The 12,514-nt window shown below is 39.1% G+C and overlaps 1 protein-coding gene across 1 annotated transcript in view; it reads right to left on the bottom strand.

Moving 5' to 3' along the window:
• Positions 1-5,731: 5,731 nt before the first annotated feature.
• LOC124805345 overlaps positions 5,732-12,514 on the bottom strand; it is a 173,374-nt gene continuing 166,591 nt past the window's right edge. The window contains exon 5 of the mRNA XM_047265865.1: positions 5,732-6,124. Coding sequence (XP_047121821.1) covers positions 5,840-6,124 — 285 coding nt within the window. The 3' untranslated portion in view covers positions 5,732-5,839. The remainder of the gene's footprint in view (positions 6,125-12,514) is intronic.

Here is a 12,514-nt window from a genome sequence, read left to right as displayed (position 1 = left end):
TCATAAGTTCTTAGCTGCCATATGTGTAATGGCTTGTGCAATGCCGTAATTGTGACTGTTGACCTAGTTACTAAGAACAAACACAATGTTCTCATGACTTTCTTCTTAATCCCAATTAATTACATTTATATCATTCAAATATCATTGTTTTGTTAGAATAGGCGTATCATGGGTCCTGTTACAAACAGCACCAGAATGAAATGTTCTGTGTTGTGTGCCAGTGAGCTAAGCAAAGACCGTATATATTGTATCTTGTATTTAAATTAGAAACATTTCAGTTGCAGATCATTTACAGATTTATATGGAAAATGCTTATCTGTACAAATTTATCAATCCTCTTTCAATTTTAGTTAATGAATGCTTACTTCAATTATTGTGACATCATCAGTATTGTCACGATCTTCTAGATTCCATGGCCCTCAGCATATTTCCGAGTCAGGACAGTGCTGACAAGGAGTAATTGCTCAACTAGCAGGCTTCACAAAGCACAGAAAGACTGTCCATCTAAACTCATGCAAATGCACAAAAGAAAGAAAGTCCTGCACAAAATATGCAGTTCGAAATTAACTACTTAACTAACACAAAATCACTGGTCAGAGTCATGGCCATCATTCATCGATTAGAGAGACATCACTTTCCAAAAAATGATATGTTACACAACAAACTATTTCCAAAAAATTGTTTACCATATAACAGCTTTGCTCTAAAAGAGATCTTTTTGATTTGTATTGCACTTTTTTAAAAATTTCATTTGGTAAGTTATTATTACTGCTATTATTATTATTATTATTCATTTATAGTACCTGCCCAGATTTTTATGCATGTCACAGTGCCACCTCCAGGATGGTGAAGTGTGCCAACCCTATATTAAACCTGCCTGGTGGATTGACGACGGGCATAGGTGTGCCAACCAGCTTGGATGTCGTTTTTAGGTGGTTTCCCACATCACACTTGGTGAATACTAGGATGGTAACCAAGTTCTGCCTCAATTACAAAATTCACAAACATTTAGAAAACCTTTCAGTCATCTTCACATATATAACACTACATTCAGACAGTTGGGTACACATATTCCATCCGTGGGGTAATGGGTAGTGACAGGAAGGGCATCCAGCCACCCATTAGGTTAACCATGACAAATCTGTCAATAATCATGCTGACCATAAGCAGGACAAAGGCACAAGAAAAGTAAAAAGATTTTTATTATATATCTATATTCCAACATCATAAATGTTCGGTACATTGTGTGAATACTGAGATATACCCAGTGTATAGAGGAAAAGTAACTTTGCAACCTGGCCCAGAGAACCATACGATGCAGACTGGCTGCCATGACATAATCTGTCAAATGGTCTAATTTGGATGTGGTATGGAGGGGCATGGAGTCAGGGAGTCAGCACATGGCTCTCCATGATGTTTTCAGCTTTTCAGGCTTTAGAGCTGCTATTTCTCATTGATATAGTTCCTCAATTGGCCTCACAAGACTTCTAGTTCAATTAAAATACTTTATGATTGACAGAGTGCAGTGGCAGGAAGCAGTGTTGCCAGCAAGCTGCCAGCCAGTCACACTTCAGAAGGTGTGCACATAACCTGAAATGCAGGCAATACAGTGAGCATGTGGTGCTTGACAATGAATTACAGTTGGCTGATGGCTGACCCCTACCACTCATCTCATGGACATGTCTTCACAAAGTAATTTTAACTGGTATATAGTGCTCCCCATTCCAGTCCTCTCATAAAAAAGAAGTCCTTGGGAGTTACGAGGATTGAACCTAGGACCTTTACATGCTGACCCCTGAGCTGTGGAGGCAGACTTCTCCTTATGTATACACTGTTTAATTTACCAGATTGCAGCCAGGTAGAAATGTCCAAATCAGCTGATATTTTGATGGGTAACCTTCCACAGTTCTCAAGGCACTAAACGCAATGTCCAACTTCTGCTTTGTATAACAACCACTTGTAACACACTACACAAATCCTCAACAGTTATCCATCCTATCAACTTCTGAAAATCTGTTTATATTTGTTCCCTGCAGGCAGCTTCAGCACCACCATTAATACCATGTTTTTTTACACCACTGTCCCTCATTTGAAGGTATGTTCATTATTGAACTCATTTAATCAATTGTATTGTGATTAATCATAATTCTGCCTTTAAGGATTAGTCTTATGTGTAGGTTATGAGTGCAGTCATGAGAATTAGAATGTTTTCTTCTTACTTTTGATAAAAGAATTACAATGCTCTCTTCTTATTTTTGATAAAATAACGTTTTTGCATTCTAAGTATGCTGAGTGTGAGAATATTATGTTTTATGGAGAAGTTTTTCTGATAAGGTCATTACATCTGACTCAGTGAATGAGCATATCTTTTTCCAAGTCCCAAATAATTTTTCTCTGTGTTCATGTATGCATCTATAAAGGTCGTCCTGATGCTTGTGCTCATGTAATACCTACCAATAAGCAGCAATACTGTCATGTCACAGGTATTTCGATTTGTTTCTTCCAACCATCTTCTAACTGATCATTTATGAAATCAAGTTCATTGTTAATAATAGAAAGAGTAAAGGTTACAAGTCACCATATACTTGTCCACCCTGATAGCTGAGTGGTCAACGTGACGGATTGCCATCCTATGAGCCCAGGTTTGATTCCCGGCTGGGTCGGGGATTTTCTCCTCTCAGGGACTGGGTGTTGTGTTGTTCTCCTCTCAGGGACTGGGTGTTGTGTTGTCTTCATCATCATTTCATCCCCATCAAGCGCCAGGTCACCCAATGTGGCGTCAAATGTAATAAGACCTGCACCAAGGTGGCCGGACCTGCCCCGTAAGGGGCCTCCCAACCCTCATTTCCATACCATATAGTTGAGGTGTTGGAACAGTTGAAGAGCACGTAAAGAAGACTGAAAACACTATTACGAGATACATCTACCATCAACTATTCCCACATCTCCTAAACTGTTATTTAGCCACATACTGTAATGGAACTCATTAGTGGCTCATCTTTCACTACATACAGAACTTCTCAATTCACAGAAAGAATCAGATTATTTGACATACATATAATCAGGGTATCTGATACACAAACATTTTTCTGATATCACATAAATTTTGACTTTTGAGTAAACAAGTAGTAAAGTGATATTTTATTAACATTCAAATATAAAGATATACTTTCAAATGAAAGGTCTAATGCAAGTAATGATAGTTTAATTATTTTTCAAATAACATAATTATTTTTCATATTTTCAGTTTATTTCAAAATTGAAATTACATTTGAAGTTACTGATGTTGTAACTATTAATTACAAACTCTCAAAATAACACTGGATAAGAATGGCAATATGCAAGCTCTTTGTTAAGTTAAAGAGTTACTTTGATGTGTAATGTATTTATTCTTCTTGGCAAGTCAGCTGCAAGTTTGAGTTGTAAGTTGACAGAAAATGATTGTACTGTACTATGTGTGTCACATATTTTGTAAAGTCCAGATATGTATCAATACTGAGATTGTGCAGTGTAAAAAGGATGAATATTAAATATTGTGTATGGAAGATAATGTATGTGCAACTAATTGTTTCAACGTATATATTTTAAACCAAAATCTAACCTCCCGCAACTAAAAGAATACTCTTAGATACTGAGCAACAATAAAGACATTGAAATACAATGGATGGAGCCAATTCTTTAAGTAATGAAAATTATTACGTTAGTTTTTATAACAATCATCATTTTATGAATAATTCAACCTCTGATCAAAATGTGTTTTCTGTTGGAGAACTAATTACACAAACATATGCTAAATATCTACTTGCAAGGGTTGTAATAAAAACTATGTGTTGTAGATTTAAATAGAAAAGTTTGACTATCCAAACTATGAAATACGCTGGTCCACCCTTATGCTGAACCTACTCTCAACCCCTTCCCACATATCTGCAAGTTCCGTCCAATGTACTTATCCAACAAATCGTTCTTTCATACAGAACCTGTTTAACTAGACTCCCAAACATTTCAAACCTCATGAACTACCTGAATACACCACACTTAATAGGAAAACATCATTAAGATTTTTCTCTATGGCATTCTCATCATCAACAGTCTTAGAGGAGCCAAAGAATTTACCTAGTTAATTGATCTCATAGAAAACAAACAAACAAAGCAGATAGAATATTTTCATCAGAACCAACAGTTCCTCTCACAGTCACTTAACTTGTAAATTTGGTAATGGAAAGGCCTTGGTGTAATATAAATGATGGAAGCAAGAAACATCACAACTCACTACATAACTGAGGCATTGAGTGATCAATATGCACTTAAACAAGACTGTAACTTGCAAAGCTTTCAAACAATGTCCTTCTTCAGGGCTAACAGTTAAATAATAAATATGCACATGCATACACCTGTGCAGCTACTTTGTCCCAGCTGACTATACTGCTCCAGTCTGCAGCTGACCTAGGATGACAGCTGTATCAGGTGCCGTGAACTTTGGGAGAAAGGAAACAGGGAGGGGTTAGGGGCCATTAGAGAAAAAGATCTTGGTCCATTCTTATACCATTCCTATTCTCAAACTCTTGTCACATAGGTGAAACCTCTGTGGATGGCCCCAGTGTAAGACCTGTCTTACGCACCCACCCAGTTCACCATGTTTCAGACCATCATAGTCATATTCTAACCCAATGGGGCAGAGACACCTAGGAAAACAGTATAGGCATATAGCACCTTTCCTGTAACTTTTACACAGTATTTAATGTGGGCATGGCCACCAATCAACTGTCCACACAAATGTATGCGCAAATCCAAATACATAACAGAAATCTATCAGGTTGTTTTTATGTTGGAAGAGTACAATAGTCCACGCTTAACTCTCTATTTATACAAAGACAAATTATGAACACAAAACGTTATGTGCATTCCTAGGTTCAGCAAAAAATATTTGGTAGAATGACACAGCTGCATATGCTGTGAAAATTTGGTTTTGAAATGAGCATATTTCTTACATTTCTTAACATGAATACAACAAAATAAAGTTTTCAAACATGTTTAGTTTTGAATATGATCAGCAGTTCAAAACTTGAGCCATTTGGGTTGTTATTTATGAGTTCGTTATTCAAATTCTGTTCATTGATTTTTATTTTTTGCTTTACATGAATTTCACTTTTGCCAATGCTGATGGGACAAAAAGTCGATCCTGATTGTATTTCATGTTCAGAAATAAAACATTAATTGTCCACTTCCACCATAACAATACTTAATAAGAAAAAAATATATGTTTTAGTATATAGTCACAATTTTTATTACTACTGTGCATAGTGGCTACTGGTTTTGGTCCACAATACCATCCTCAGGCTACACAGTCTTCATGCTCATTTTCCAAGAAGGTGTGTTATTTGTCAGTATTTGACACACCTACTAGGGAAGCGAGTGAAATGACTTTGTGCCATGTGAGGGCCTGGGGATGGTACTGTGTACCTAGTAGGCAAATTAAAAATAAAACTCGGCGACTATAGAATAAAACATATATTTTTTTCTCATTGTGTTGGTTGCTGTTCCAGGCAACAGTATGTTAGGAATATGTAAGATTTAGTAAATTACTGAGTTGTTCAACATAATACAACAGTAACTTTAATGACTGCTTTGTTGCACTCCATCAAGTTTAAACAATGCAAATCCAGGATGGAATGATGACAATATTACAAAAAGGATAGATTGCTACTCACCACTTGTTGTGCCTATCTGCGACTCAACAGCTCCATTGTGGCGAGTAGCAATCTATCCATTTCATAATATTGTCATTACTCCATCAAGTTTAGTTTATAAAATGTGTTTTCTTTCCAGTATCTATTAAATATTAATACACACATCCTGGGTACTGCAAGCCACATTTATCTGCGATGTCTTCCATTTCTTTTTCCTCAGGGAGACTGCTGAAGAAAATATTTATCCCTGTCATGGAGTAAAAGTCTGCTTCTGATAGAAGGGGAATCACAGACCTCTGCATGCCATGAATGAATGGCATGAGTCTACAAATAAGCAGCTGAGGGCATGTCAGATTGGTGTACTGTGAAATGTGACCATTTACAGCATCCATAACATGATCAGCCAGGGACTGATCCTTTACAGATGGCACAAACTTCTGAAAATAATGGAAATATTAGTGTTTCAGTAGTGTTACTCTAATTCCAATCAACAAGAATAATCATATAATATTTACTATTTACAATCTGGAATTTATTTTATTTTTTGATTTATAAAATTTTCTCAGCGAAAGTCAAATACGAGGGCTTTCCACAAAGTACATTATGTTTTGGAATTAAAAATAAATAAAGTATTGGAAAATTTCTTTATTATATACAGATGAAAGCCACACTTCAATACTATTTTTCTACATAGTTGCCATTTAAATTAAGGCACTTATCGTAGCGATGGATGAGCTTGGAAATTCCTTCGTCGTAAAATTCGGCCGCCTGCGCCTTCAACCACGTGGTTACCTCTTCTTGAAGCTGTGCATCATCATCAAAATGCTGCATAGCCAACCACTTCTTCATTGCTGGGAATAAGTGGAAGTCGCTTGGTGCCAGGTTGGGACTGTACGGCGGATGAGGAAACAACTCCCACTTAAAAGATTCGAGAACTTCACGAGTGGCATTTGCTGTGTGGGCCCGGGCGTTGTCGTGAATCAGCAAGATCCTTGAGCCCAACTTTCCACTGCGCTTGTTTTGTATTGCTCTTCTGAGGTTGTGCAGAGTTTGGTAATACCTTTGAGAGTTTATTGTAGTGCCTCTTTCCAGGAAATCCACAAAAATCGTATTTCTACCGGGTTACTGATTAACCACGTGGTTGAAGGCGCAGGCGGCTGAATTTTACGATGAAGAAATTTCCAAGCTCGTCCATCGCTACAATAAGTGCCTTAATTTAAATGGCAACTATGTAGAAAAGTAGTATTTAAGTGTGGCTTTCATCTGTATATAATAAAAAGTTTTTCCAATACTTTATTTATTTTTAATTCCAAAACGTAATGTACTTTGTGGATAGCCCTCGTATAAGAATATAAAATTATTGCAAAGAATAAAGATCTCAGCACTCACCTCCATGACAGACAGCTGTGAGTACAGCATACAGGGGAGTGTGGCTTAGGTTTCAAAAACACAATTTTTATGTAACACATAAATAGAAGAAGAAGTCAGAAAATGAATGAAATAGAAATAAATTGCTCACAGTCCAAGATAAGTTGAAACTGTGATGCGCATGGAGTAAGGTATTTCAGAAACATTAAAATTGTCTCTGTAACATCCTAAATGAGTAACAAGAGGTGGCTTAAGTAATATGGAAAGACCTACTGCTGTTTTCTGACACTGAAACATACCAAGTTGGAATTACTACATCTGTTGTGATTTCAACAAATGATAACAACCAAATTTGTTGCCCTTTCTGATCTCTAGCATATAGTTTACAAGCAGAAGTGGAGTAGAGTCAGTCAGGCTCTGAGAAATTCAAAATTCAGGCATGCCCTTACATCGACCTACAACAGAAATAGACAAGCTGTCCTATGGAAAAACCTGTGTGCTCTTGGCACAGGCAAAGTAAACGCTGCAGCTGATCCCATTGTCCCAGCTGAAAAACTGAACTGGTACTTCATATACCTACAACTGCAATCGAACCACAAACAAAACAGAGACTTATTGATAACTTCATGGGGATAAATGACTGTAACCATGAAAATTTCTATCTAAAGCATGTTACTTGCAATACCATCAGAGAGGCCATCACACACATCAGATTGGCATCTATTGGACAAGATGCTATCACAGTCCAAATGATGAAGCTTATTGTGAGCCACTACTACTCACTGTAGCAGGCACCTTCGACCACTCTTTACCTACAAGAGCTTTTCCTGCAGTCTGGAAACAGGGACTAGTTAAGTCCCTACCTAAAAAGATGTCACAGCACTGTCTGATTAACAACCTATTTGCATTCTTCCTGCACTGTCCAAGGCTTTAGAGTATATAGTTCTTGGCCAATTGATGATCTACCTAACTACAAACAACTACTACATGAATATCAATCATGTTTCCATAAATGCTGCACAATAACGTCCACCTTAATAAAGGTAACAGATGACCTGAAGCTTGCCATAGATGCACAAGTGGCAACTATCATGTGCTTCTTTGACTTCAGCAAAGCCTTTGACACTGTTGAATTAGACATATTACTTGCAAAACTTAGCAGCCTAAATTTCTTGCAAAGTGATTCGCTCATACCTAACTTCTCACAGCAATGCATCCTGTCCAGCACTATGAGGCCACAGAGGAGGCAGGTAGTATCAGGTGTCCCCCAGGGTTTGGTATTAGGTCTTGTACTCTCTTTATTGTATTGTGTCATCAGTTTTGTCCTACTGCAAGTACCACTTGTACACTGATGACTTCCAGCTGTAAATATTTTATGGATGTGGTGTTGTAGAGCTTTAATGAATGTTAAGAACTTGATTATGCAATACACAACTGTATCAGTATATTGTATTAGACACTATCACTTTTAGTCTAGGATCAGACTATCATCAGGTCCAAAAACCATCTCAGCTATGCATTTGTGTAATTGAAATAACAGTTCTCATATGTACATTGTTCCATCATTGATATGTATATGTACAACATATCCATTTAACCTCACAAACATTTTGTGGGACAAAATGACTGTTAAGAACTGTCTTATGCAATACACAGCAGTGATCAATTTCAGTCTAGGGTCAGACCAATGTTGGGTCCAAAAGACATCTCAGCGGTGCATTTACATAACTGAAATAACAGTTATGGCTCTGAGCACTATGGGACTTAAAATCTGAGGTCATCAGTCCCCTAGAACTTAGAACTACTTAAACCTAACTAACCTAAGGACATAACACACATCCATGCCCGAGGCAGGATTCGAACCTGCAACCATAGCGGTCGCGCGGTTCCAGACTGAAGTGCCTAGAACCGCTCGGCCACAATGGCCCGCAAATAACAGTTATCAGGTGTATGTTGTTCCATCACTGATGGTAGCTGTATATATGTAACATGATGTCCATTTAACCTCACAGGCATTTTTGTAAGGCACAAAAATGTATATGGGGTTAAATGTACATAATTTTATATATAGTTAATTTAAATGATAAATGGAAAATCTCATATAAAGATGTGAAACAAATATTAACAAAGACATAGAGGGGCTGGCCAGTACTTACCTCAGCTCAGTACAGCTGACAGATACACAAAACAGAACAGAAATTTACGTATCCTAGCTTTCGGAACTTTGTTCCTTCGTCAGGGAGGAGAGAGGGGAAAAAAGGGGAAGAAGGGAAAGTGGATTCAGTTACTCACAACCCAGGTTATGAAGCAACAGGGGAAAGGTAAACAGGGAGGGTAGCAAAGATGGAGGCATGGGTGTCAGAGGGAAGTCAAAGATATTCTACTGTAAGTACTGTGCCAGCTTCAAACAAAAGAGGATGCGTACAGAAGTAAAGAGGTATATAGTATAAAGATAAACACAACTATGTAGGGTGAAAAGATGTGTCAGTGGCTAAAGAAGAAAGGGAAAGAGGAGAAGACTCAAGAGTAAATGGGAGTGGGGTTGGTTAATGTAGGTTCAGTCCAGGGGGATGGCAGGATGAAAGGATGTGTTGGAGTGCAAGTTCCCATCTCTGCAGTTCTGAGGGACTGGTGTTGGGTGGGAAAAGCCAAATGGCATGTATGGTGTAGCAGGTTCCTAGGTCCCTAGAATTATGCTGGAGGCTGAATCCACTTTCCCTTCTTCCCCTTTTTTCCCCTCTCTCCTCCCTGACGAAGGAACAAAGTTCCGAAAGCTAGGATATGTAATCTTTCTGTTCTGTTTTGTGTATCTATCGGTTGTACTGAGCTGAGGTAAGTATTTATATATAGTTAGTTAGTTAATTACATGTTCCTTAGATCATTTTGCATGATAGATCATACTGATGTGGAACTAATCATTTTAGATTCGCATTTACAAAACGAAAAAAAAGATGTACAGATGTGAGTTAGTAATTCCTATCCACCACCTTTTACACTTTACAGTAACAGATATTCTTCTACAGAATAGAAGGAGTTGTCAAGGTGAAACTTTCTCAGTTCATTATAAAATTTTACTTTGTTGTCAGTCAGACATTTTATATCACTGGTTAAGTGATCAAAATTTTTGATTGCAGTATTGTGAACCCCTTTTTGTCCTAAAGACAGCCCTGATGTTGATTAATGAATGTCTTTTTCCTTCTGGTATTATGTACATCATTGTTACTTTTGAACTGTAGTGGATTACTTACAACAGACTTCACGAGGGAATAAATATACTGTGAAGCAGTAGTCAGAATGCCCAACTCATTAAACAACAAAGTAGGAAAAAATAGATTGTTACTTACCATAGAGAAGACATGTTAACTTGCAGACAGACACAATTAAAAGACACTTACATAAAGCTTTCAGTCAAAGTGAAAGAGAAACACACACCACTCATACACACAAGCAAGCACACCTCATGTACACATGATTGCCAACTCTGGCAGCTCATTTGTGGTTGGATCTTGGGGGTGTTAGGAAATCGGGGGTGTGAGGGTAAATGGCACAGGAGATCTGTTTGCAGACTGGGTCTGGCAGATGGTGGTTGTCTGTGAAGGCCTTGGTGAGACCATCAGCATACTGAGCAAGGAAGCTCTTGCCACTGCAGATCTGCCATCCCCAGGTGGCCAGGCTGTATGGGACAGATTTTTTGGTGTGAAAGGGATGACAGCTGTCAACATGCAGGTACTGTTGGTGGTTGGTGTGTTTAATGCAGACAGAAGTGCAGATGGAACCATCAGTGAGGAATAGGTCAACATCTAGGAAGGCGACATGCTGGGTTGAGGAGGACCAGGCGAAGTGGTTGTGAGAGAAGCTGTTGATGTTGTGAAGGAATGAAGATAGGGTAGCTTGGCTCTGTGTCCAGATCATGAAGATAACATCAATGAACCTGAACCAAACTAATGATTTTGTGTTTTGGAAGATTAGGAAGGTCTCCTCTAGATGTTCCATAAACAGATTGGCCTAGAAGGGTGCCATGCAGGTGCCCCACAGCTGAGCTGTGGCTTTTTTTGTATATTTTCCCATTAAAGGAGAAGTAGTTGTGGGTTAGGATAAAGTTAGTGAGGTATGTGAGGAATGAGGTAGTGTGTTTGGAGTCTGAAGGGCAGTAGGGAAGGTAGTGTTCAATAGCAGTAAGACCATGGGCATGAGGGATGTTGGTGTATAGGGAGATGGTTTCAATAGTGACAAGTAGGGATCCAGGCAGTAAAGGGGTGGGGATGGTGGAGAGTTGGTGAAGGAAATGGTTGGTGTCTCTGATGTGGGGGGCTAAACAACAGAGGGGGCACAATAAGCAGCCACAAAGGGGCATCGAGGATTGTTGCGTTTGTGGATTTTGGGGAGCATGTAGAATGTGGATGTTGGGGGTATCACATGGGTAATGAAGGAGATGGATTCAGGGGGGAGGTTCTGGGAAGGGCCTAAGGTTTTAGGAATGGACTGGAGGTTGTGTTGGACTCCTGGGATGGGATCACTCAGGCAGAGTTTATAGGTGGAGGAGTCATATAACTGGTGGAGGCCTTCTGCCAGAGAGTCACTGCCATTCATAACAACAGGTCAGAATTTGTTTTGAAGTCATGTATGGCTACAGTTTCTTCTACTGAAAGACTGTTGTTTTGAGGAAGGATGGCGAGGCTAAGTTGGAGTTAAGGAATTCCTGGAAGATGACAAGCAGGTGGTTAGGTGGAAGGGAGTGAGGATCACTGTTGGACGGCAGTATGAACTGGAAGAGGTTGGGTTAAATGCTAGAATTATGTTGGATTTGGTTGGAGGGATTGGTGCGAGGATGTGCCCTCATTGCAGGGATCAGGAAAAGGAGAGTGGGCCTTTGAAGAGTCCAACATGTTTAAATTTGGGTGTAGGGCTAAAGGTGAGGTCTTGAGATAGGACTGAAACTTCTGTGGAGCTGAGGGTTTTGCTGGGGAGATTAACAACTGTGTTGGCTCTGCATTTGGTGGAAAGTTGGTAGGGAGTCTTGGGGTATGTGCAAGTTGATAAGGGCAACTAGGCAGAGTTTAGTTGCTGTGAGGGAAGGTCAAGGAGGACCACTGTGGGTAGGATACGAGTAGGACAGTGGTGTCAAAGGCAGCAGCAGGATGTTAGCAGGTTGGATAACTTATGGAGGTGGTGTCTGGAAATCTCACCCAGATGCTGGAGAGCAAGGGATTAAATTTCAAAGATGTGATGTGTGGGGTACAGATTGCACAATAGTCATATCTTGCAGAGGGAGCAGAGGTGGTTCTGGGATGCCTGTGCCATGGAGATGTGTTTTTTCAGTATGAGAGTTAAGAGCCAGGGATTGGTGGAATCTGGAAAGATGAAGGTCAATGTGAAAGGATGGGTCAGATTCAGAGAAAGGAATCTTTATGGTTTGACCATTTGTGGGGATTCCATGGTTTAGGCAGCATTTGAAAAAT

This window comes from Schistocerca piceifrons, chromosome 7 (assembly GCF_021461385.2).
Source record: "Schistocerca piceifrons isolate TAMUIC-IGC-003096 chromosome 7, iqSchPice1.1, whole genome shotgun sequence".
NCBI lineage: Eukaryota > Metazoa > Arthropoda > Insecta > Orthoptera > Acrididae > Schistocerca > Schistocerca piceifrons.
Note: the sequence above shows the minus strand (reverse complement) of the source record. Positions and strands in the feature narration are given on the sequence as shown.